A 26,422-nucleotide genomic window follows, 5' to 3' on the forward strand; every position below is an offset into this window, starting at 1 on the left:
TCTCCATCATGGGTCAGCTGAGAAATTCCTAGCGATAAGCTACTTCCTCCAGGAAGCTGTGGGATTCTCTCCCTCCTGGGGTAGATGAAGGGATAGTTGGATGCATGGAGGAATGGGCAGATGGATGAATGGATGGATGGAGGGAGAGATAGATAGATGAATGAACGGATGAGTGGATGGATGGATAGATGGATGCATAGAGGAATGGATGGAAGGAGGAGGGACGGGCCCCAGTTCCGGCCTGCAGCCCTTGGCACAGGCTGGCAGGTTTTCTGGGCTTCTTTGGGCTGCTATGCTGGTGGGGGAAGCAGGCCTGGGATGGGTGCCACTTTGTGCTACATCCACTGCAAGGCCTGGCGCAGCAGGCATGGGGGAAACCAGGCAGGCTTGGATGGGATCTTGGGTGCCCAAGATTTTGTATTATTAGTAGAGACGGGGCTTCACCATGTTGGTCCGGCTGACCTCAGGCGGTCTGCCCACCTCCCAAGGGCTCTCCCCTCCCAAGGCAAGAGCCCCTGCCTGGCTGGCCACCCTGCTTCTCCCACCAGCCTTGCCTCACCTGGGATTCCAGCAAAAGCTCCAGCTCCACCTGTAATGATAAAAGAGCTGTCACTGCAGCCCTGGCACCATGGACACCGGGCCAGACAGCACCGCGGGGCCAGGAGGCCCAAAGAATGGCCAGTTCTTCCCAGCCCAGTCGGCCCATGCTGCCCTCACATGCATTCTGGGATTTCTTTTTTCAGAGATGGAGTTTCTCTCTTGTCGCCCAGGTTGGAGTGCAATGGCGTGATCTCAGCTCACTGCAACCTCCTCCTCCCAGGTTCCAGCAATTCTCCTGCCTCAGACTCCCAAATAGCTGGATTACAGGCACATGCCGCCATGCCCAGCTAATTTTTGTATTATTAGTAGAGACAGGGCTTCATGTTGGTCAGGCTGACCTCAGGTGATCTGCCCGCCTTGGCCTCACAAAGTGCTGGGATTACAGGCATGAACACCGGGCCCAGTCTTTTTTTTTTTGAGATGGAGTTTCGCTCTTGTTACCCAGGCTGGAGTGCAATGGCGCGATCTCGGCTCACCGCAACCTCCGCCTCCTGGGTTCAGGCAATTCTCCTGCCTCAGCCTCCTGAGTAGCTGGGATTACAGGCACACGCCGCCATGCCCAGCTAATTTTTTGTATTTTTAGTAGAGACAGGGTTTCACCATGTTGATCAGGATGGTCTCGATCTCTTGACCTCATGATCCACCCGCCTTGGCCTCCCAAAGTTCTGGGATTACAGGCTTGAGCCACTGCATCTGGCCTTTTCCTTCTCTTTTTATGGGGGGACAGGGTCTCTGCCTGTTGCCCAAGCTGGAGTGCAGTAGTGAGATCATAGCTCACAACAACCTTGATCTCCTGGGCTCAAGAGATCCTCCTGTCTCAGCCTCCTGAGTAGTTGGGACCACAGGTGTGTGTGACCACGTCTGGGTAATTTTTTAATCGTGTTTTTGTAGAGATAAGGTCTTGCTATGTTGCCCAGGCTGGTCTTGAACTCCTGGGCTCAAGTGATCCTCCCAGCTCACCCTCCCCAAACACTGGGATTACACGTGTGAGCTAGTGTACCCAGCCACACTCTGGGGTTTCTCAGGAACATAAAAGGTGTCACCCATAGGGCCCTGAGCCAGTCCAGCATCCCACCGCATTTCACACCCCGGGCCAGAAGGTGGTTGGAGAGTCCCCACCATCAGCCCTCTGCCCAGGCACCTGCATACCTGGAACCTTGGGTTTGACTCCTGCTCCAGTAGGAACACCAGGGAGCACCCCCACACCGGGGAACCGAACTCCTGCCGGGGAATAAAGCGGTGAGCATAGAAAGGCAGGTCTTGCAGGCCCCGCCAGGAACCCCTCCCTTCCTCGGGTCCCCCAGCTGACCTCCCTCGGGACCAACTGTCAGTGACAGGCACGGCTCTGGGGGGGCGGGTGGAGAAAGGATCTGTTTAGCGCTGACTTTCCTCCCCTGTCTGGCTCAAGGTCAGAAGATCTGAATGTTAATCCTATTTCCCAGCCATGTGAGCTCGTGCCTCAGTCAGCCTCATCTCTACGCGGAGTTAATCACAAAAGCCGTCCCAACCACCCTCCGCCGAAAAGGCAAAGCTGCCGTGCGGTGCCACTCATCCATAGACCAAGGAAGCCTGTGCTCTCTGGGGCTCTCGCCCACAACCCATGCCCCCAAAGCAGACATCTGGCTACAGCTGGGACCCATGCCAGCGTCTCTCCTGGGGCTGGGCAGCCTTGGCTCTCGGTGTAGCGGGGGAGAGAGGGAGGAAGGGCCACTCTGTCAGCAAATCCCACAGAAGAGCCTAAATCTGGGCTTTTGGGGAAATTCAGGAGATCACATGTTGGGTGGGGTGGTCAGGCCCTGGCGGGGAAGGAGGGTGAGGGCAGCTCCTCAGGGTCTCCTGCAGGGCAGACTCACTGGGTGGCCCCCTGGTGACTCACAGCTTTTGGGAAGCAGCAGGTCACATTGGGGTCTGTCCTCGGGGGCCCGCCTAGGGCTGTGATGATGGTCTGGGCCTGGGATCAGGGTTTGGGTGGGGCACAGGAAGCCTGTTGACCTTTGGGGGATGGAGGGACTGCCAGGGGACCTTATGTCTGTTAAGCCCTAGCGTTGGTGTCTGGGAAAATGGCCCGGGTCAGGACCCAGGTGTTCTGGTGGCCTCTGCTTTTTGGGGAGGCAGCGGGGGTACTAGGGAGGCTGACGGAGGCTGCTTTTCTTTTTTTCTTCTTTCTTTTTTTCTTTTGAGACGGAACTCTCACTCTTGTTGCCCAGGCTGGACTGCAGTGGCGCGATCTCAGCTCACTGCAACCTCTGCCTCCCGGGTTCAAGCTATTCTCCTGCCTCAGCCTCCCGAGTAGCTGGGACTACAGGCCTGCGCCACCACACCCGGCCAATTTTTGTATTTTTAGTAGAGACAAGGTTTCTCCATGTTGGTCAGGCTGGTCTCGAACTCTTGACCTCAGACGATCCGCCCACCTCAGCCTCCCAAAGTGCTGGGATTATAGGCGTGAGCCACCGCTCCCGGCCTTCTTTTTCTTATTTTGAGACAGGGTCTTGCTCTGTCCCCCAGGCTGCAGTGCAGTGGCACCATCATAGCTCACTGCAGCCTGGACCTCCTGGGCTCAAGCAATCCTCCCACCTCAGCCTCCCGAGTAGCTGGGACTACAGTGCATGCCACCATGCCTGGCTAATTTTTTTTTTGTAGAGACAGGGTCTTACTCTGTTGCCCAGGCTGGTCTCAAACTCCTAGCCTCAAGCCATCCTCCCGCCTCAGTCTCCCAAAGTAATGGGATTACAGGTGTGAGCCACCGTGTCCAGGCTGCTTTCTTCCTATAGAGTCCCTGTTTCCCTCCTTGCCCTCACCTGTGCCTGGGAGCACGCCACCTGGGTATACACCTGGCAGCCCCACACCTGTGCCCAAAAGAAAGCAAAGTCAGGAGCAGCAGCTCAGCCTCCAGGGACCCCCTCCCGGCCCTTCCCATGCAGGCAGCTCCGGGGCTCTCAAACCAACAGCCCCTGTGCCCAACAGGGGCAGCCAGGGACAGACGTGGGGTGGCCACAACCCTCCTCCCACGAGTTTCGGAAGTCATCTGCAAACTCTTCGGTGTGTGGATTTATCTCTGTCTCCTGGAGCCTATTTACGTGGCTGGGCCAGCCCACCTCTGGCTAACAGCTTCCAGATGTCCCTCCCTGCTGTGTGGACTCAAGCAGCCTTTTGTTTAACCTGAAGTCACTTCCTAAAGGGCTTGGTGAGTACCAGATGGGGAGTCAGAGGACACAGGGCTCCCCCAGCTCTGCCGGGACTCCCTGCAAGCCCTTCCACACTGATTCACCCCTTTGAGTCTCAGTTTCCCCCTCTGTTGCCTGTCTAGACAGCCTGCCACAGAGCCTGCCTCTTTCTACCCTAAGATCCTGGGAGAAGGGCCCGGGAAGTAGGTCAGGCCCCTCCTCTCCGTTTCACAGATGCAGGCACCACACTTTGGGCCTGGCTATTTCCTCTGCCCGGCTGGAGCCACGCCCTGCCCTTCCTCCCCAAGCGCAGTGGCGCGGAGAGGGCTCTGTTCCTCCCTACCCTCTGCCCCTCCCTGCCCTCTGTCCTCCAGCCCCAGGGATTCCGCACTGACCTGGCACTTTCCCCGGCTTCACTCCGGCTCCAGGCTGAGGAACCACTGCACCTGGTACACACGGGGATGCATGAGAGTGGGCTCCACCCAGGCCTGCCACCTTGACCCAGGGAGCTCGGGGATAGCCGCTGTACCTGCAGGCACTCCCAAGCCACCAACTCCGGCAACGCCACCAATGCCACCAACTCCTGGGACACCACCAAGCCCAGCACCTGCAGAGCCAGGACAGGTGAGGCATTGCACGAGGAACAGGCATTGCACGGGGAGACAGAAGGGCCCAGCATTGAGGCCTGGCCCCGTTACCAACTCACTTGTGGACTGGGCACAGCTAGCCGCTCCCCTGAGCTAGATTGGAGCTGACAATCCCACCCACCCGGCTCCCAGGCCTGGGTTGAGGGAAGGCTCTTTGCAAAGCAGAATGCCCCATGGAAGCCAGAGGGCTTGTGGCATGTCCCAAGGAGCACCACTCACCAGCCTTGGCAGCAGCTTTATAGGCTGCAGCAGCGCCAGCCACTCCGCCAGGCACCAGAGCCCCCGGAAAGGTCCCTGCAGGGAAGGCACCGAGCCCTGCGGAGGGGAGGATGGGATGAGGTCCTGAGCTACCACATCCATAGACTCCTATGCTCTGGCCCCACCTGGCCATGCCCCACTCAGAAGCACATTGGAGGCTCTTCCGCTCTCGGCCAGACATCAATGCCTGCAGGACATCGATGTGACCACTGCTTATCAGGACTGGGTTGTTATTTTTTTTTTTTGAGACAGGGTCTCACTCTGTCACTGAGGCTGGTGTGCAGTGGTGTGATCTCGGCTCACTGTAGCCTTGACCTCCCAGGCTCAAGCAATCGTCCCATCTCAGCCTTCTGAGTAGCTGGGACTATAGTTGCATGACATTGTGCCTGGCTAATTTTTTTTTTTTTTTTGTATTTTTTGTAGTGACAGGGTTTCACCATGTTGCCCAGGCTAATCTTGAACTCCCAGGCTCAAGCGATCTGCCCACCATGGCCTCCCAAAGTGCTAGGAGTACAGGCATGGGCCACTGAACCCAAGCACCAGGACTAGATTCTGTGCTGAGGTTAATGTGTCAGATAACTCTAACAAAACTACATGGGTCTTTTTTTTTGTTCGCCTTTAGAGATGGGGCCTTGTGGCCGGGCGCAGTGGCTCACGCCAGTAATCCCAGCGCTTTGGGAGGCCGAGGCAAGCAGATCACTTGAGGCCAGGAGTTTGAGACCAGCCTGGTCAACATGGTGAAACCCCATCTCTACTAAAAATACAAAAATTAGCTGAGCGTGGTGGCACACGCCTGTAATTCCATCTATTTGGGAGGCTGAGGCAGGAGAATCACTTGAACATGGGAGGTGGAGGTTGCAGCGAGTTGAGATCGAACCACTGCACTCCAGCCTGGGCGACAGAGCGGGACCCTGTCTCAGCAACAGCAACAAAAGAGATGGACTCTTGCTCTGTTGCCCAGGCTGGAGTGCAGTGACGTGATCATAGGTCCCCGAAGCCTCAACCTCCTGGGCTCAAGTGATCCTCTTGCCTCAGCCTTCCTGAAAACTGCATGGATCTTTTGGGGTTCAATTTCCCCACCCACCTCCTCCAGAATGCCTTCCTGAACCCCTGCTGAGTGAAGTGACTCCTCTGGGCTCCCTCTGTTCATGGGGCTTCGTCCATATAGCCTTCACCACTACGTTATAAATGACCCCAGGTACCCAGCTGTGATTTCCTCACATCCTGGGCAGATGCTTGGGGCAGGCAGTATCAGCATCAGTCCCCATCAGTGCCCAGGATGGAACCTGGCCTGTACCCCTGTCTGCTAACTGTGCTCCATACCAGCCCTGGGTTGAGCTCAGGGGCTGGTTCGAGCAAGGGGCATCTTGCCTGGGTGTCGGCACTTACCTGCCGCGGGACCAATGCCTGCGAGCGCTCCAGGACCTGTGGAAAGGAAAGAAAGACAGGAGTGGAGGCAGCATTCAGAGACCCAGAGTGGGAAGGGTCTGATGGAGTTAGGACAGTGCTGTGGTCAGCTACTTGGGTCCCTAGGCTGGTCCCTGAGCCTGTGACGCTCAGGGGCGATCCTGATAAAATAGCGTAGTGAGCAGCTACTATGCGCAGTGCAGGTGTGATTGCACCAATCCCTAACAAACCCAGGCCGGGCCTGTGCCTCTCCTAGAAGTCCTGCTGGCTAGTAGGATTCAGCAGGGCTTTCTTCAAGGGCCAGGGCTGAGCAGAGTCCGTGAGCAAGGCCTTACTCCCCTTCACCTGCATCGGGGAACTCCTGTGTCCCCACCATCCGCCCGTCCTTCCATCCAGCCTGCCTTGCAGCTCAGGAGTCTCCTTGATCGGATGTTTACAAGACGCCAAATGGGTCCCTCTGGCTCTCTCCTCCCCACATCTGGGCCCAATCGCTTCATCTCCCGCTCCGGGAGACATTCCACTGGCCTGGGCCAGGTCCAATGGGCCATCAGGTTGGAGTTCACAACCATGCCGGGTTTGCTTCTAATTATGTGACGATCTCTCCTACCAGTGCCAGCCCTGAGCCGCAGGGATGAGTCCTCTCCAGGGACGGATCCCAAACCTGGAGCCCGCTGTGCCGTGGAGAGGTGCCCCTCTGGCTTTCCCTGGGTGTGGTCTCCGTTACTAACCACTCCTCGTCCCCATTTCCTGCTAGTGGGACCTGGACCCCTCTGAGACTCAGCCAGCCTCATGTAAGACGCATCTCTGCCCCTGGGCGGGAGCACTTGGTGATCAGGCAGGACTCAGTTCTCAGCACCCGGGCCCTGCCCCACCAACATTGGCAGCTGCTTCTCTCAAGCCAGGCCTGTTTCCTGAGCTCAGAGAGGGCAACAGACAGGCTCAGATCTTTCCTTTCCACAGAGGCGCTGGGAGGGGAAACTGAGGACTGGACAGGAAGTGAGAAGAGGCTGGGGCTGCAGTAGGGGACAGGCTGCCTCTCTGCAGTCATCTACCCTTTTCCCCGTGGTCCCAGCCTGCGCATCCTGTCCTCTGGCCTGACCACTTCCACTCCTGTCTGCCCTCCTTCCTTTGCACTCACCTGCCCCAAATGCCCCAAGGAGACCAGCACCTGGAAAGGAGGAGGAAGCGAGGAGGGGCTGACCACAGCTGGGAGTCCAGGGACCTGGCCAGCCCCATCCTTCTTCCTGGAGTCAGGGAGTTCTTGATTCAGACCCTGCTCCTCCTACCCAGTCTCCATGAGCATGATGAGGCTCAGCTTCCCCCGTCTACCAAACGACTATTATATCACCTGCCTTCCTGGGACCAGTGAGCATGTGCGCAGAAAGCACCTAGTGTGTGCAACCTACCCCCGGGCGCACAGTGGGTGCTCCTAGCTCTTTCTTGTCCTTGCCTGTGCCCCTCTCGGTGGGCGGCTGGCCTCTGGCTAGGGCTCAGGGTGTGGGTCGTGCAGGCTCCCAGCTGCCTGGTCCCCCGCTGAGAACTGAGGCAGGGCGGGGCCAGCTTGGGCCCGAGGTGGCGCCCACGTGGAAAAGCAGCTGCCAGGCCACCCACCCTCTATCACCAAGGGATTAATTGTTCCCAAGCATGACACGTGCTGCCTGTGCCCCATTCCACCCTGCCTGGGCAGGCCCGGACGTCCCTGAAGCCCGGATGTGGGGGCCTCCCTGGGGGTGCCATGGGGACTCTGCCAACCCCTTTGTCATTCTGAATCTTCGGGAAGGTCATGGAATCCAGCCCCTTGCCTGGAAGGAAACAGTGCCCTTTTTATCAGAAGGCGATGCTCTGACTTTCCTACGGATCGACTCCTTCACCCTGGGCTGGAAGTTCTTTCAGAAGTCTAACCTAAATCTTTCCTTAACAAAAGCTTCACTTTTGTAGCTGTACATCCTGGAGCTCTGTAGGGAGTTGTGTCTTTCTGTGGTATTTAACCACAACCTGCTATGTGTCTCTTGCTGCTAGTGGGATCAGCGAATGCACCCTCCAGCTTTGCAGACACAACCTCCACAATCTGGGTCTTCTAGGCCAAGCACAGTCCCACCTCCACACCTCTGTGCCACTCTTATCTTCCCTGTCCGCTCTCCACCATCAAAGACCCTGCCAAGACCCCTCACCCACTCCAGGAAGACAGGGTGTAGCTGCTGGCGGGGATAAGTGGCAACCCCCCAGGTCTCCTGGCCTTGCAGAGCCCCATAGACCCCAGGCACCCCATTCTCCTCCCGCCTCTCCTGGCCCCAGCCCCGGTGTTTCACAACCCAGATGGACTTTCAGCGCAGGGGAATCTGGGGCTTGAAGATTCATTTGCACTTGGATTATCAACGGTTGGGATTTCATAAGAGCTCTTGGACATCTAAACTGTGTCCCAGAGCCTTAGGCTTCTGAGCCAGGGCAACACAGCTCAGGGTGTGGGGCAGCCAGAGTCCCATGTGGAGCATGTCATGCCGAGGGACCATCAATCTGGACGGAGACGCTGTTTCCTCCACCTGCTCCTTATCCATCAGTATTTCCCAGAGGGAAATACTGCTGCACCCTCCTTCCTGGGGGTGCATTCCCCAGAGCTCAGAGCGGATCCCGGTGGCAGATCCCAGTCCCTTGGGTGAGGCCGGGATAGATCTGGCCACACCTTCTTACTGGAAATCTCCATGGTCTGGAGGGGGCCATGGAGAGGTTTGGAACCTCCTCCACAGCTGGAAGGGGCCTGAGATCAGGAGGGGAGCTCCTCTGGGGCCAGGGTCGGTGCTCAGCTTGGGCTGGGGGACAGGGCTTGGCCTGAGGCCAGGGTTGGGGGTCCTGGGAGACCAGGATCAGGGTTCAACCTGGGGTTAGGCTCGGCTTGGGCTGGGGTCAGGCATCAGCTTGAGACCAGGGCTCTGTCTGGAGTCAGGAGAAGAGCTCAGAATGGCATCAAGGTCATGGCTATCTGGGGTGTTGGTCTGGGGTCAAGGGCTAGGGGACCACTCAGGGGAAGTCTGGGTCTGAGGATCTGCGTCTGAGCCCCAGAGTGTCTCGTACAGGCTTGGAGGCCACTGGATCTGGAGCAATCCCCCACGTTGCCTCTAGTACCGAGGCTGTCTCTGAGACAGCCTCTCCTTTGCAGAGAGGAGCCTCTGCACAGCTGGGTGCACACACAGGTGTGTGTAGGGTATGTGTAGGTGGAGCCGCCTCCAGCCTCCTGTTCCTGGAAGCCCTGGGACCTGGCTCCGGCCTGCTCATCCCTGGGACACTAATCGGGGTCCATACCTCCCTCCTTCCCCCTGCCCGTTGGCTTCCTTGTCCCGTTACCAGCTGGGTAGACCCCTCCCTCTCCAGCCCCCTGCTTTCTCTCACGCTCCGAGGCTTTGGGTCTTACCTGGCTTGGCAGGTTTGACTGCAGGTCCCAGCGCTGTAGAGGGAGGAGAAGATAGTGAACGGGGAGGCCCAGCCCATCCATCTACCACTTATCCAACCCCCATCCCAGGCAAAGTGTGGGCAGTGTGGAATCTCATGCCCTGGGTCCTCCCCCTTGGACATGGAGGCCCTGGGAAGCTAGCTCTATTTCTAACGCGTGGTTTATACTATCTGAGCCCCAGAGTCTCAGCCTCAAAAGGGGATGATGGGCTGGGGGCGGTGGCTCACGCCTGCAATCCCAGCACTTTAGGAGGCCAAGACAGGTGGATCATCTGAGGTCAGGAGTTCCAGATCAGCCTGGCCAACATGGCAACACCTGTCTCTACTAAAAATACAAAAATTGGCCGGGCGTGGTGGCAGGTGCCTGTAATCCCAGTTACTAGGGAGGCTGAGGCAGGAAAATCACCTGAACCTGGGAGGTGGAGGTTGCAGTGAGCCAAGATCTGCCATTGCACTCTAGCCTGGGCAACAAAAGTGACACTCTGTCTCAAAAAAAAAAAAGGGGGATGATGGTGTCTGCCTAGCTGGCTTGGCAGGGAGGTTTTTGAGGATCAAAAGAAATAGAAAGGGGCCGGGCATAGTGGCTCCTGCATGTTAATCCCAGCACTTTAGGAGGCTGAGGTGGGCGGATCACCTGAGGTCAGGAGTTCGAGACCAGCCTGGTCAACATGGTGAAACCCCGTCTCTACTAAAAATACAAAAATTAGCTGAGCATGGTGGTGGCTCCTCTAGTCCTAATTGGGAGGCCAAGAGAGGAGAATCACTTGAACCTGGGAGGCGGAGGCTGCAGTGAGCTGAGATCGCACCACTGCACTCCAGCCTGGGTGACAGAATGAGACTGTCCCAAAAAAAAAAAAAAAAGAAGAAGAAGAAGAAATAGGAAGGCAGAGGCCACCAGGGATGAAGCCTAGGGGAGGGACGGGGAAGGCCAGTGGATTCTGGTTCTCAGACAAGCCTCCTCCCCGGCCTGGATGCTGCCTGTGAAACGAGGGAGTCCTTGATGCGTAGGCCTCAGATTCTCAGGTCTGAGGTGTGTGTGTTCGGGTGAGACCCAGGCCCCTTCAGTGAAGAGCAAGTGTGGTTTCTGAGCTCACCTCCTACTCCAAGGCCTCCGAGACCAGCCCCTGTTGCAGGAAAGAGAGAGAGAGAGCATTGGTACTCCAGCCCGGCTAGCCCGCTCCCACCCCAGCCGTGGCTGACTCCGCCCCTGCCGAACTACCTGACCCTGGGCAAGCCCTGCCCTCTATGAGCCTCCATTTCCTCTTCTGCTTTGCCAACAGCCTTGTGCCAGTTTGTATCTCGGGGGGTGCTGGTGTCTCCCCCTAATTCCATGTCAGTTCTGCACACTTAAATTATTTTTAAGTATTGGAAGTATTACTTTTTTCTTTTTTCTTTTTGAGACGGAGTCTCACTCTGTCACTAGGCTGGAGTGCAGTGGCGCGATCTCAGCTCACCGCAACCTCCCCTTCCCCAGTTCAAGCGATTCTCCTGCCTCAGCCTCCTGAGTAGCCGGGATTACAGGCGCGCACCACCATGCCCGGCTAATTTTTGTATTTTTAGGAGAGACGGGGTTTTACCATGTTGGCCAGGATGGTCTCGATCTCTTGACCTCGTTATCCACCCTTCTCAGCCTCCCAGTATGCTTGGATTACAGGTGTGAGCCACTGTGCCTGGCCTCCTTTTTCTTTTTAGAGACAGGGTTTTACTGTCACCCAGACTTCAGTGCAGTAGTGCGATTAAAGCTCACTGTAGCCTTGAACTCCTAAGCTTAGGTGATCCTCCTGCCTCAGCCTCCCCGGTAGCTGGGACTACAGGCATGCACCACCATGTCCAGCTAATTTTTTTTTTAATTTCTATGCTTCATTTTCATTTTTCTCAACATAGAATGTAGCTAATTAAAATTTTTTTTGGTATGTGTAGAGAGGGGGGTCTCACTATGTTGTCCAGGCTGGTCTCAAACTCCTGGCCTCAAGCGATCCTCCCTTCTCTGCCTCCTAAAATATTGAGATTACAGGCGTAAGCCTGTATGCTCTGAATAGCTGTAAATCAGTGTCTTCTTAATTGCATTTTTAAGTGGGCATCACTTCTGGTAGGCGTGTCAATGTGCCTACCTTCTAGGATGTGAAAATGTGCATCTATTATGGACATCATCATCATCTGCACGACTTGGGTGTGTGGAAGTTTCATGTACATTACCTGGATAAAAGACTCCTCCAGGAACTGCACCAGGAATGGCCCCAGGGACCCCTGAAAGGAAACACGTAGAGTCAGTCCTCCAGGAGCCAGAATTATCAGGTTGGTGCAAGAATAACTGTGGTTTTGCCATTACTTTCGATGGAAACAAGAATGATGCTGATGGCGATAATGACACTGCTTGTCTTCAGGACGATTTCTATTTACAAAGTGTGTTCTCATTCTTGCTCCTTGAAGTGGGCCTGTGAAGTTGGAAGGGCAGAGCTTACTATCATGGTTTTTTTTTTTTTTTTTGAGACTGAGGCGGAGTCTTGCCCTGTCCCCCAGGCTGGAGTGCAGAGGCACGATCTCAGCTCACTGCAACCTCTGCCTCCCAGGTTCAAGTGATTCTCCTGCCTCAGCCTACTGAGTAGCTGGGACTACAGGCGTGTGCCACCACGCCCAGCTAATTTCTGTATTTTTAGTAGAGACTGGGTTTCACCATGTTGGGCAGGCTGATCTCGAACTCCTGACCTCAAGTGATCTGCCTGCCTCAGCCTCCCAAAGTGCTGGGATTACAGGTGTGAGCCACTGCGTCTGGAGACTATCATTTTAACAGACATGAAATCAGGCTCAGAGAGGTTAAGGGACATGCCTGGGGCCACACAGCTGGAGAGAGATGGAGCCTGGATTCAAGCTCAGGCCAGTACTTTATTTTTGAGATGGAGTCTCGCTCTATGGCCCAGGCTGGAGTGTAATGGCGTGATCTCGGTTCTGTGATCTCCGCCTCCTGGGTTCAAGCTATTCTCCTGCCTCGGCCTCCCAAATAGCTGGGACTACAGGCATGCGCCACCATGCCTGGCTAATTTATTTTTTTGTAAAGACGGGGGTCTCAGTATGTTGCCCAGGCTGGTCTTGAACTCCTGGGCTCAAGCTGTCCTCCTGCCCTGGCCTCCCAAAGTGCTAGGATGACAGGCCCCTGCACGCTGCTTCCAGTCCTTTGAGTATGATGGTTCTCACTGTGTTACCTGGTTCTCCCTGGAGTCGGAGAAGGGCCTGGGGCGGGAGACACTGGGTCTGAGCGCCTCTTACCAGGCAGCCCAGTCTCTCCCGGAGCCGAGCCACCGGATAGGGGCCAGAGCTTTGGGAAGGGCAGGCCGGGCTGCCACAGCGAGCATTCAGGAGGCGCAGCTGCCGGCACAAATGCAGCCATTCCCACACTGATAGGACGGCGTGAGGTCAGCGTCCTCAGCCACTGGGCAGCCGAGCCTGGGTGGGGCTCTGGCTGTCTGACATGAGCTGTCTTAGGAGGCGCCGGGGCCGCAGGGGGACGCCATGAATGAGCACAGTGAATAGTTTCCTAAGGAAAAGCAAATTCACCGGCCAGGCAGGATCACGAGTTCAGTCCCCATGGACCAGTGAAGCTCTCACTGGGGAACGCCGTGATGCTGGCTCCAGACCCTGCCTGAGCCGTCGCCATGGCAACAGACCGGTCCCAAACCGGGGCCCTGGCTCCACCTCACCAGGCCCCCCTCTGAGCTCGACAAGCCACCTTGCCAATGCCCCAGCCCTGCCCTCCCTAGCTGCTTTTGCTGAAAGGGGCCGGGAGTCCCGTGGGGCATGGGCGGAGCTCAGGGACTGTGTCTGGCAGATCGGCAGTGTGTCCAGGGAGCCCTCGAGGCCAGACGTCTGGCCTCTGAGGCCTGGCGACGCTGCACAGCTGGGCTTGCTGGCCTCAGGGCCCTGTTAGCCTCAGCTGCAGCCCAGCAGGGTCGGGGCTGCGGAGCTGTCACAGCCACCCCGTGCCAAGACCCCAGTGCCACCCCCTCCCCGACTTGTGGTTCCCCAGGCCCTGTAATCCAGGCCTGAAGTGTGCAAGTAATCTGGTCAGAACCTCGAGGCTCGGAGCAGTGGCCCCACGGGGGCTGGGCCTGCTGGGAAGGAGCACTTGGGCCCTGTCATCCGCTGCCAAGCGCACACATGGCCCGCCTTGGGCCTCTGATGCCTTCTCTGGCTCCGGCCTCCAGCTCTCAACAGTCTCTTACGTGCCTTTCTCTGCCTCAGCTTCTCCTTCCTCCTCTTTCTCCCCCCTCCCTCCTTCTTCACGTCCCTCTGTCCCTTCCTCTCTATTCTCCAGCTCCAGAGCAGACTGCATGGAACAGTGTGATGGAGGTGGGGGGAAGAGCAAGGCGCTCAGGACAGACCCCTCTGGCTTCGCTGCTTCTTACCAGCTGTGTGAACTTGGGCAAGTCACTCAACTTCTCTGAATATCGGTTTCCTTTTTTGCAACAGGAGGCAGATAATCACTTGGTTGCTGCAAGGTTGCCAAGTTGCTGCAAGTTGTAAAAGGGTTCAAGTAACGGGCTGGGTCCTCTTCTGGACCTGGCACACAGTCATTGCTCAAAGATAAAAAGGCAGTGGCCCTTACACTTCATTTTTTCCACTTCACTGCACGGTCCATTGCCCAGGGCCTGGTATACAGGAGTTACTCAATACATGATGGGTGAATTAAGTGGAGGGGAGGCAGGGAGGCTGTCTGTGGATCCGGCTCTAACCTTCATCCCCATCTGCCCTAGGGGTCCCCCTGCCTCAGGCTTGTTGAGGCTCCAGGCCTGGCTGAACCTGACTTTCTTTCTCCTGGGGTTCTGCCCTCCCACACCCCAGGAGTTTTTTGGGGGGAAGACTCAGCTTTCCCTCCCCAGCTCTCCTCCATCCTCGCTCTCCACCTCCACTGTTCAGATCCTGATGGTGGTGGCATTTGCCAAACGTCACACCTGAACCGTGAGGGCCTGGGGAGCCCGAGATTTTAATCCCCATTTTGCAACGAGGAAATGTAGATTTAGGGGCTACAAAGGATTCCTGTCTCTCTGCAAGTGCAGAGAGGTGGGAATACAATGAGACAGCAGCTGGACATTGGAAAGGTAACCAGCCTCTTCCCATGCCCCACGGGGCATCCTCACTTCTCCCTCCGCTCCTTGGCACAAGCCGTTTCTCCTGCCAGGAACATCCTCGCCTCTGTCCAAGCCCTACCCTTGCACCAGGGCTGAGCTGAGACTCTCCTGCCTGCCTTTCCTGAGCCCGCGGCTCTCCCTGACTGTGCTGCTCAGCTGGCGCTCAGCAGTTGGCCTGGAGAATGCTTGTCTTGTTTTATGTGGTTTTGGCATGTTTCACCGACTAGCCCAGGGTGGAACTTGTCTCTTGCATCTTAGAATCACGATCCTAGACTCTCAGGGATCATAATAGTCTTCTGGCCTGGACTGGACCTCCTTCCGCAAACATCCTTCATGTTCTGCTTGCATACCTCCCGTGACGGGAAAATCACCACCTCCAGATGCTGTTAGCACTGCCTGCAGACTGAGTTTCCTCCGATCAAGAAGGAGTCTGCTTTTCTGTCTCTTCGGTACTGCCTGCTAGATCCTGTGAGTGTGAGACTTACCCCTCATCCCCGGACTGCCCTGCCACATTTACCTTTCTTTCTTATTTATTGATTTTTAAATGTTTATTTATTTATTTTTTAAATAGAGACGGGGGCCTCCCTTTGTTGCCCAGGCTGGTCTCAAACTCCTGGGCTCAAGCGATCTGCCCACGTGGGCCTCCCAAAGTGCTGGGATTGCAGGCATGAGCCACTGCATCTAGCCCCGTTTACTTTTATTTTGAGGTCTAACTCGAATGTCACCTCTGCTGGGAAGCCTTCCTGGATTTCCCCAAGCTCCTCTGGCCATTCCCAGCCCCGTCCTGTCTGCGTCTTTTATCACTGCACATCTATTTACACGGGAGCTGCCTCCCCACTAGACAAAACCTGGCGTAAGTAGTGAGAGGGAGAATGGACACTTAGAAATGTGAACGAATTCAAGAATCAAGAGTCCAAATGAGCAGACTCTGAATAAGAGAAGAGATTGTTTTGAAAAGGCTCATCCCCACGGTCATTTATTGGATGCATTTTTTCCCCCCAGATATTACATTGCTGGAACCTCTCATTGGCCCTAGGAGATACTTCAGGCAGGGATGTTTCTCCCCATTTTGCAGCTGGGGAAACGGAGAACCAGTGAGCTGTAGCGCCTAGTCTGGGACCCCCAGCTGACCCCAAGTCTCAAGTAGGGCTGCCTGCCCGGGCCCTGGGCTCCAGGTTCAAAGAGCTGGGAACGGGCTGTTTGGGAGCGAGCCTGGGTGCAGCCGGCCTTGGCAGCGGGCTTTGCCAAACCGAAGTCCAAGGGGCCGGCTCAGGGAGCAGATAAGACCACACGAAGCTGTTTGTTGTTTGTGTGCAGAAGGCTGCCAAGCATTTTTCAAAAACAAGCTGTCCTCTACTCGGTGACTGTGTCCCCTCCCACACAGGGCACATTCGCCCTCACGCCGGGGACCAGCAGACAGGCATATGGAACGGGATCAACCTCTGAACCCGTGCTGTCTGCCCGGCGACCCACCGTCATCTGGGGAGCTTGAAAAGGCTCTGTGTCCAGGTCCCTGCCCAGCCAAAGCAAGCAGGGATCCTTGGGGGGACTCTACTAGACAGCCAGGTTGAAAACTCCCGCTCCTACATAAGGACAGGGGAAAAAAATAATTAAAAGATATTTAAAAAGAGGTGGTGGCTCATGCCTGTAATATAAGCACTTTGGGAGGCCGAGGTGGGAGGATCGATTGAGCCTAGGGATTCAGACCAGCCTGGACAACACAGCGAGACCCTGTCTCAAATAAAAAAAAAGCAAGGTAAAAAAATAGAAATAAAAAAAGGAAAAGAAAAGAAAAGGAAACCCCTGTTTCAAACTGTCTTTAGTTCTGAAATCAGAAAACAAAAACAAAACCAAAAATCTCTGATACTATTTCTGGGGAATGGGGAAGAATTATACCTGGGTTAAATTCTCATGCTCACTTTTGAAACAGGGTGGGGGCTGGGTGGCTTGTCCCCTCCTCCTGCTCCCCCACCCCACCCCCAACAGGGTCCCCTCCTTGGAGGTGTGGAACTCGCATAAATGACACCCTCCTCTTTGAGGGAGAAGCCAGGCTTCCCCAGGGCAGCCAGGTGAGTGGCAGTGAGCATGTGACTGAGGCCCCACTGCCCGTTCGGCTCCCTGACCTCTGCAGACTTCAGTAGGACGTCTGCAAAACCCCAGGAGAGCCCATCAGTTCACACACCCCTTATTTGGACCTCGAAAGTCCAGCCACCTGAGACAGAGCTGAGATTGATCTCTGCAAAGAGCCGGGCCAGCCAGGCATTTAGCAGTGTCACTGTGGACACGGGCGAGGGCTGATTCTGCCCAGGGCACGCCCACTATAAAGGACCAGGCTGAGCCCCAGGCCTTTCCCAAATGCTGCCTGCTGGCTTGCTTCTGACCCCTCACCCTCTGACCTGGGGCAAAGAGTTGACTGATACTAACCTCCCAGGGACGGTCTTAGCCTGCTGGAGCCTCAGTTTCCTTGTTTGTCAAGCGATGATAATCATTTCTAACTCCCAAGGTTCCTTGATGATGAGCTGCCACCCTATAGGTGGTAGCCCCATCTGGGAAGGCGGGTGGCTGGGTATTTGGGGGGTACACCCGGAGAGGAGGCTGAGACAGACCCAGGCTGCGGCTTTCAGACCTGGCTTGTTGCCCTGCCAGGCCCCGCCTGTTGGTACCCACGTCCCTTGGGCTCGCCCAGGTCCAGCAGCAGGCCCTGAACAGGAAGACCTTCCAATCTCACGGAAACAGCTGCAGCTCCTGCCCGGGCCCCTGACTCCACCCTGTGGCCCCCCTACCCCCAACTCAGCGCCTGGTTCTCATGGCAAGGAGGACTCCCAAGGAAACAAGATGCCCCTACCAAATGCCCTCCTCTTTCCCATGCCCGGGGAGCATCTTCGGTGTTCCCCAGTTGTCCGTGGCATAGCAGCCCCTCAGGGGACACTCTCAAACCCCATCACCAACTGTGCCTGGGTCAGGGTACATAGCAGATGCCCTAGCGTCAAACAGCGGAGCTCTGACTTTCCTCACGGGGATCCCGGCTTCCCAGGGAGTCAAGGAACCTGCCGAGGTCACACAGTTCACTGCGGCTGAGCTGGTCTCAAACCCAGGTCCCCTGTCCACATGGCCACACTGCCTCTGCCAGGAGACAGACGCCTTCTCCAGCCTACCTTTTCGTGCTTGCATGCCACATCACACACACAGATGCTTACGCCCCGTCACACACACAGTGACAATCCACAACAGTGCCACACCTGGAGGCCAGATCACCCGTGTCTGCACGCGCACACGTCTACCTGTCTGTCGGTGGCAGACTTTCCCACACACTAAGGAGCAGCTTCACGTACCTCCCCCAAACATACACACACCTGTCTAAGGATGGACCCGTGAACAGACAGATGGACCCTTCCAGAATCCGCTTGCCCTGTCCAGTGACATAGCCAGCAACTGCACACGTGCGCACCTGTGCACTCACACATATACACACACGAGCAACAGTTCCTGCGCGCGCGCGCACACACACACGCACGCACGCACGCATACCAGGAGTCCCCACCCTCCTCAGCAGGGAGAACACAGCAGCAGCTTCCCAACCTGCAAACCCGTCATCAGCGGAGCGCTGACCTTCCTCACAGGGGATCCCAGCTTCCCAGGGAGTCAAGGAACCTGCTGAGGTCACACAGCTCACTGCCGCTGAGCTGGGCTCAAACCCAGGTCCCCTGTCCCCAGGGCCGGTGTGTACACACCCAGTTGTGTCCACAGGTGTGCAGACTGTGGTGCCTCCAGACCCAGGGGTTCCCGCTGGGCCCTCCCTCAGGATGCTCTGATCCCCCCACGGGGCAGGCACCTGAGTGGGGACCCCCTCAGCCCTCGCAGAGCAGCAAAGCCTGGACGCCAGGTTGGGACTATTCTGAGCCAAGGGTGCGTTTGGCAGGTTCCTGCTGGGCATAGGGCTGGCTCCTGGACGGGCAGTTCCGAGGACCCAGTGGCCGAGGGGCTCCCACCTGGGACCCTTCGGAGGACCCAGGGGTGAAGGTCTCCCTCTTATGCGTCCAGTCACCTGGCCCAAAGGGCCCGCGGCTGTGGGCAGCGCTGGGGACGGGGTGAGGGGCCCTTACCTCCAGGCCGAGAGGGGTGCAGGATCGACAGCAGGAGCAGGAGGACTCCGGGCCGCGGGACCGCCGCCGTCAGACCCGCCATCTCGGGGAGAAATGCCCCAGCCCGCTCTCCGCACCTCGTTTTATCCCCAAAGCCTAATTGCTGCCTCGTCGGCTGCGAGGGAAGGAGGGAGGGAGAGAGGGCGGGCGGGAGGGCGGGAGAGGGGGGAGGCCTGGGGGAGGGGGCCGCGGGGAGGGGACAATTACGAAAGGCCGGGCTCACAAGCCTCCCGGGCTCGGGCTGCTGGACTGCGGGCTTTTTTCCTTGACACACACACGCACACACATGCACACAAGCGCACACTCACACACACACACTTTCCCCCATCTCTTTCCCGCTTTCCCTCCGCGACTGTTCTCTCGCTGCTGGCCCTGTTCCCGCCAGAAAGTGCGAGGGGGGCCCCTGCCAGGACAGCCCTCGGGAGAGGAAGCGGGAGGGAGGGCCTGGCGGCCCGGCCAAAAATCCCAGCCCCAGCCAAGGCCCGAGTGGCCAGGCTCCCGCCCCTCCGGCTGGGCCCCGGGCCCAGTGTGGGGACACAGGCCAGCTGTCCCACACCTCGGCCCCCACCCCGGCCCTCCAGACTCCCTAACGCCCCCAGGCCTGGCTAGAGACAGGTTCTGCCCAAAGCTGGGGAGGGGAGGTATTGGGCAGGTCTGGGTTTTCCTGGGGTGTGGGGGGGCAATGTCTGCAGAGGTCAGGGGGCTACAGGTTGAATGGCCTGGAAGGTAGGGTTGGGATAGGATTGCTCTGGGAGGGACCCGGGGGGTGGTAGGGGACCCTGGACAGGGCTGCATTTTGCAGGGGCCAAGGTCTCAGCCTCCTGCCTGAAGCTGGGGTGGAGGTGTTGGGTCTGGGGTGGATGCCTGCAGGGGCCAGGGCTAGAGGCAGGGGAATGGCCTGGGAGTTAAGGCCATGTCAGTGCTGTTCCCGGGCCATCTGGAGCACAGGGACACTCATGGTTCTATTCTGCATAGGTCAAGGTCACAGCCCTATACCCCACCCCATGCAGGCCTCAGGGGCTGGCAAAAATCAGGCTGCATCCCCAGGTGCCCTGTGGGGGAACAGGGAGGTGGGAGCCCCCTGCAGACTGAGAGGCAGCCCGGCTTCCCGTGATCACTGGGTCACCTCCCATCCCCACGCTGAGCACGGCTAGCGCCCAGATCAGCCTTGGAGCTTCTGGACTGCTCTTCTCTGGCCCCTCTGGGAAGTCTTGGGGCTGACATTCCTCTGGTGGCCAGGAGGGGGCGGCCTGCATTAAAGCAGCTGGGACCGCATTCCTGGAGAACTCTGCATTTCTGCTCCCAGGACTGAGCTGGAACAGGACCCTGGGGGATTTTAGGGGTTTGAATGTGTGGGGTGGAACAGGAGAGGGTCATGTCCCTCACCCTTCACTTCCCAGTATCGCTAGTGGGGAAGAAATGTGAGACTCAGAGAATAGGAGAGGGAAACTTGCTGGTCCTAGGTCACCGCCGGTCAGGGGTCAGCATGGAAGCCACATGCTCCGTGGGCTTTTCCCTGAAGCATGGTGGCTCCAAGGGATGGGTTAAAGGCCCCTTGTGCAGCCAGGATCATTGTGGCGGTCTGGAGTGCCAGCAGGGGTGGCCCTGAGTGGAAAAGTCAAAGGCAGGCATCGGTGGGCATAGAAGTAAGTTTCTGGCCTTTCTAGTGGGATAACCTCTCCACAGAGTGTCAGTTTCCTCATCTGTCTAAGGGTGATCCGCATTCCTAGCTAAGAGATTATTGCAGAGGCAAATACATTGTGGTCCTGCATTTCTGCTAGATCTTCAAGAATGCTCTATGTTCAGCTGGTACTAAGACTGGTGTTGATACCACGACTGCCATCACTCGTCCCAGAAGAGCTGTTCTTGTTTCTAGGACAGCTATCAGGGTTCGGTCTATATGGGGCCACCCCGGGACCCTGGACAAACCCTTCCCTTTATTGGGTCTTTGGAGGGAGCAGCTCTGTAATTTTGGAAGGTGGGGAAGTGCCAGGAGAATTGTCTTGAAGATGTACACACGCATCCCGTGCACAGCTGTTACTTATGGTATGTGTTTATTTGGGGGTGCTTTGAGGGTAGCTGATGAAGATTGTGCTGGGGTGAAAGTCCCCACCCCAAGCCAGCCTTTGTTGGTGGGGGTCGGGGCTGCTCAAGGGCAGGGCTTGATGCCCGGGATGTGCCTGCTGAAGGGGAGGGGAAGTCAGTGGTGTATCTGCATGTCTCCCACTTCCTGGGAAGGAGGAAGGCAGGGGGTGCTGTGGGGAGCTGGACCCCTTTCCTCTTGAGGCAGTGACGTGGGCAGGAACCAGCTTTCAGACTTGCAAACCGCAGTCTGCACAGAGTCTTTATTAATTCCAGGACGGGGAGAGTCCGGAGCCAGGGGGAGAGAGCTTGCAGTGGGGGGATCCAGGAGGGGTGTGGAGGGGCCCTCGCAGGGATAGATTTGAGGTGACTGGAACAGACCTCTCCCCCGGGGCCCGGGGCCCTGCGTCCTGTCTCAGCCTGTGCGCTGCTTCTGCTTAGCAGCCTCTGCTCATCGCAGGAGTTCCACGAACATACATGCAATGAGACTGCACACATTGTAAATCTGTACATCAAAAGGGGCCTCAATTCAGAATCAAATCCATTGTACTGAATATCCGTGCTGTGTAGCCCAATGCATGCAATACATAATGTAAGGACTGGAGATGACAGTCATCGGCCACCATTCATTCATTCATTCATTCACTTGTTCATTCAAGACCTCGTCAGTGCTCAACGGCATGGTGTCCCTCGTTGCCCAGCTGTATGATTAACTAAGGTCATCCATGCGGAGCTGCCCACAGAGGGCTACTGGGTGCACTCGGCTGCCTGGTGAGCTCTGGTTCTGCTGTTTTCATCAACAAGCCTAGCCCACTTGTTGCCTGGCTCAGTGCTACCAAGGAGCAACCAGCTGAGTCACCCACAGGACATCTCTGTCTTCCAGCTCCTCTCGGCGTACCCACTTCGGAAGGACAGAGTTCCCAGCCTCTGGAGAGCTCTGAGAATGTCACTGCTTTGCTCAGACACTCTCAGTTGCTATCCAGACAAAGTTCAGATTTCTTTTTTTTTTTTTTTGAGACAGAGTCTCGCTCTGTTGCCTAGGCTGGAGTGCAGTGGCATGATCTCGGTTCACTGCAAACTCTGCCTTCTGGATTCAAGTGATTCTCTTGCCTCAGCCTCCCGAGTAGCTGGGACTACGGGCATGCACCACCACGCCTGGCTAATTTTTGTATTTTTAGTAGAGACAGGGTTTCACCATGTTGGCCAGGCTGGTCTTGAACTCCTGACCTCAGGTGATCCGCCCACCTCGGCCTCCCAAAATGCAGGGATTACAGGTGTGAGCCACCAAGTCCAGCCCCTCCTCTGATCTTAAATTTACTAGTAGCCATATAAAATAAAATAAAACATAATTCATACTATTCTCAATAATATATTTAACACAACATATCTAAAGTATAATCCTTTCAACATGCAATCAAAATAAAAATTATTGAGATATTTTGCATTCTGTTTTTGTACCAAGTCTTAAAATTGGTGTGTATTTGACGTCAAGCGTGGGTCTCAGTTTGGACTTGTCACATTTCAAGTGCTCCATCTGCCACACGTGGCCAGCAGCCGCCGCCGGGGACAGCGCTGGCTTAGACCGTAAGAGGATTGGCGAGATGAGCTGGTCTTAGTTCTGATATTCTTGGAGAGGGAATCTGGATCCTGCTATGCAGAGGTTCAAGGTGGGACGGGGCTTGGGGACAGGGGAGAGGGACAGAGAAGGAAGGATGTCCTTGCTTGGGGGCAGGCAAGGGGCATCCGTGACAAGCAGTCCCAAAGGAGAGGCCCTGCCTTCGTGCTGGTGATCGAGCCAGAGAGGGCGGCCACCTACTGTGGGGTGCTCGGCAGCATCGGCCCAGAGCCAGCACCTCAGCTGGAAAATGAAAGGGACCTCTGAAGCTCCTCTCTTCCCAGAGGCCACCAGGGACCCCTGAGACGGCCGGCCAGGAAAGGAAGGGGTCTGGCGCAGGCGTCAGACCTTACTGGAGGTAAAGGGACTGCAGCCGAAAATAGCTCGAATGCTGTGGGCCTGGGCCATTTGCTGGGTGTCACTTCATCACACAGTCAGCCCAAAAGAGGGACAGGCTGTGCTTCGAGGGGGTGCGTTGGACATTGGGGGAGGGAGGTTGGGATTCTGGAACACGGTGCTTCTGCGACCCTCAAGGCTGGGAGTCGGTTCGGAAGGGTCAGCAGTCGTTGTTGTGGTTGCGATGGGGACTAATATTGATTAGTGTGTAAGTTTGGCCAGATTACCTAATAATAGCAAAGGATGGTGACATCAACAGTAATTAACCCCTAGAATCCCTGGTTTTGTCCTATGACGGCAAGAATCTTCATGACCACTTAAGAGTCCACACATCTGTAAGAATTTGGTATACAGCAAGTGCTCAAAATGGGAGGGGGTCCACGGCAGCATTTCAGGCCACCGATGGTGGCTGGGTAGAGGGGTAGGGTACAGGAGGAAGCCCCATCCCTGTGAGTGCTGCCACCTGCAATCTCTGGCCGTGCTGAGTTTCCTCTGAGCTGGGGGTGTTTTCGTGTCTGAGTCATTTCTCGGTCTGGATCTCTGGCCAGTGTGAGCCGGGGGTGGGGAGGTGGGTGTCCCGGACGGGCTGTTCCGCCCTGTGCTGTTCCTACATCGCCTCACGGGCTGTCTGTTGCCATCTGGAGGGGAACATCGTGAGCCGGGCCCGCTCTGCGCACCCCCTTCCCATGGGACCCGGGATGGAGGAGTCCAGAGCACGCCTCTCATTTGCTTGACGATTGACTGTTTACAAAGCTCATTTCTATTCTCAATGGGGGATATTATTATTCCGGTTCACAAACAGAAGGGTTAGGAGCCCTGTCTACAAACTCGGGCCACCAGAAACAGCATCTTGGTGTCTTCCTCAGATCTGTTTAAACTTAAGCCAATGTTACACTGGTGGGTGGCAGTGAATTCATCCCAGTTACTGGGTCTGTCTTCCCCCCACTCTCCACTCCTCACTAAAATCCAGGCATCTTAGGGCGGGCCTGGAGATAACAGGGGTCCTGCCTCCCCCAACCCCCTTGTTGGAGCCTGCGTGCTCCTGTGCACCCCGAGACGGTGCTGGAGTCTTGCTGAGGCTGCGGGAGCTCGGGGCTAGACCGCCTCCGGAGACGCTTCCAAGGGAGTGGACCTGCAGGACACTCTGTGATCTCCGGGCTGGCAGGAGACCTTCCCAGGCTAGGATATTCACTCTCAACTCAAAGATGACTTCAGGCTGCTTTTCGCTTGCAACTTGGGGAGCTGCTTGGGAAGTGATGAGAGGGGAGGGTTACAGGGTGGACAAGCACAGATACTCATGACTCAAGAAACTATCCTGCTACACAGGCGAGGAAACTGATCCTCGAGGAAGCACGTGACCGGAGCAAGGTCACCCAAAGGCACTGTGACCTGGAGCTCAAGCCTCTAGGGCATCACATTCCTCCAGCCAAGCGGCTCTAGGGTGGAGCCATGGTCGCCGCTGCAAGGTCGGCTCAGCACCTGGAAAGCGAAGCTTTCCCTCCTGGACTGGACACGTAGTGAGACCCGGGGCTGAGCTGCCTGCTCCCCCGAGCTGGCTCTGGGAACCGGTGGGCAAAGCTGCTGAGGCTCTCACCCCACCCAAGCGCCCTCCCTGTCATCCTTATCTCCCTGGCCTCCCGCAGCCCTCCGTGCTCAGGAGCCCCTCCAAGTGCCTGAGCCGGGAACACTGCCGGGTGTGGGGCGCTCTCTTTCTCCTGGTTTTGCTGGTCTCCATCCCCACACCATGCTCGGCCGCTCCCCGCCCTGGGCAGAGCCCTCCACCCATGCCCGGAACCTCAGCTGGCCTGATCCCTGTGGCGCCAGGCGGGTCCCGCAGGGCGGGCAGGGCAGCTGCCAGGATGCTGGGTGGGAGGCAGGCGAGGCTGGACCAGGGGCTCCCACTGGGCCTGGGGTGATCCACTCCCTTGTTCATTCTGTTCTTCACATTCCTGAGCAGGGGGAGGGGAGACAGACAGAGAGGACATCAGTACCTGCAGTCCTGGGAACGGAGGGTCAGAGCCTCCAGCGGGAGGGGAGGCAATCAGGAAGGCTTCCTGGAGGAGTCGATGCTGCCGGAGCTGAATCCCGTTCCCGTCTCCCAAAGGGAGTTGCTTTTCAGGTGGTACACACAAAAGCAGGAAGGCTGAAGGCAGCCCTGACCAGGCACCCGGCCTTTGTCCTCCCGCCCACCCACACGGCTGCCTGCAGGGAGCATCTGAGAGCACAGACCCCACGTGTCCCCGCCCTGCTTAAAGCCTGCCAGTAACAGACTGTCAGAGGATGCTGGCCCTTCCTACTCGGCCCAGGCCACCTTCAGGGCTCCCTCGAAGGGCCTTCACTCAATCAGCACTTTTCAGATTTCAGGTTGTGACCCATTAGTGGGGCTTGAAATCACTTTAGTGGGTCAGGAACAGCATTTTTGTTTTATTTATTTATTTATGTATCTAGAGACAGGGTTTCACTCTGTCACCCAGGCTGGAGTGCAGCGGCGCGATCTCAGCTCACTGCAACCTCCGCCTCCCGGGTTCAAGTGATTCTCCCACCTCAGCCTCCTGAGTAGCTGGGATTACAGGCATGTGCCACCGCGCCTGGTCAGGAATGGTGTTTTCAGATGGGATGCAATGTTATAGACCAGAATGGAGTGAAATAAAACGGAACAGAACAGAACAGAACAGAACAGAATAAATGCAATTGATCAAATTCAGCACTGTCTCTTGCACTGTTTATCTTTCCTTCTTTCTTTTATCTGTTGAGACAGGGTCTTGCTCTGTTGTCCAGGCTGGAGGGCAGTGACATGATCATAGCTCACTACAGCCTTGAACCCCTGCACTCAAGTGATACTTCTGAGTAGCTGGGACTGCAGCTGCATGTCACCACATCTGGCTAATTTTTTAAGTAATTATTATTATTATTATTATTATTATTTTGAGGCAGAGTCTCGCTCTGTCGCTCAGGCTGGAGTGCAATGGCGCGATCTCAGCTCACTACAACCTTTGTCTCCCGGGTTCAAGCGATTCTCCTGCCTCAGCCTCCCGAGTAGCTGGGACTACAGGCACGCGCCACCACGCCTGGCTAATTTTTTGTATTTTTAGTAGAGACGGGGTTTCACCATGTTAGCCAGGATGGTCTTGATCTCCTGACCTCATGATCTGCCTGCCTTGGGCTCCCAGTGCTGGGACTACAGGCGTGAGCCACTATACTCGGCCAATTAATTATTTTTTTTACAAAAACAGAAACAGGGTTGCACTATGTTACTCAGGGTGGTCTCGAACTCCTGGCCTCAAGTGATCCTCCTGCCTCAGCACGATTACAGGCGTGAGCCATCGCACCTGGCCTGCACCTTTATGTGTCTGCAGGTGTGTACTGCATCCTGATGGACTGTTTTTCTGCTCAGCGCTGTCAAAAAGTCTAAAAGGCATGGTTGCCATGACTATTTATACATCATTCTCTCTGTCTACCCTGAGGGGTGTTGTCGTTCCTATAGCAGGCATCTGCAATGCAGCTGTGTGAATGTGTGAGTGAAAAAAATGAGTAGGGGTGAGGG

The 26,422-nt window shown here is 56.5% G+C and overlaps 1 protein-coding gene across 1 annotated transcript; it reads right to left on the reverse strand.

The window, feature by feature from the left end:
• Positions 1-28: 28 nt before the first annotated feature.
• LOC135274545 (elastin-like) lies at positions 29-18,881 on the reverse strand. Its single transcript, XM_064375298.1, has 12 exons — positions 18,747-18,881; positions 11,717-11,767; positions 10,615-10,644; positions 9,483-9,515; positions 6,059-6,094; positions 4,631-4,726; positions 4,294-4,371; positions 4,160-4,210; positions 3,399-3,446; positions 1,750-1,821; positions 560-589; positions 29-75 (listed from the first exon to the last, which is right to left on the reverse strand). The coding sequence occupies exons 1-12, from the start codon at positions 18,826-18,828 to the stop codon at positions 29-31; spliced, it is 654 nt and encodes a 217-aa protein (XP_064231368.1). The 5' UTR covers positions 18,829-18,881.
• Positions 18,882-26,422: the final 7,541 nt, after the last annotated feature.

This window comes from Aotus nancymaae, unplaced genomic scaffold, assembly GCF_030222135.1.
Source record: "Aotus nancymaae isolate 86718 unplaced genomic scaffold, 86718_ANA_hifiasm-v0.15.2.pri h1tg000012l, whole genome shotgun sequence".
NCBI lineage: Eukaryota > Metazoa > Chordata > Mammalia > Primates > Aotidae > Aotus > Aotus nancymaae.

Excerpts from the sequence above, each read along its gene's own strand:
- LOC135274545 (XM_064375298.1), bottom strand. The coding sequence starts at position 18,828 with ATGGCGGGTCTGACGGCGGCGGTCCCGCGGCCCGGAGTCCTCCTGCTC. Across the intron at positions 10,645-11,716 it reads TGGAGGAGTCTTTTATCCAG|GGGCTGGTCTCGGAGGCCTT; the intron begins GTAATGTACATG and ends TTCCTGCAACAG. Across the intron at positions 6,095-9,482 it reads AGTCAAACCTGCCAAGCCAG|GTCCTGGAGCGCTCGCAGGC; the intron begins GTAAGACCCAAA and ends TCCTTTCCACAG.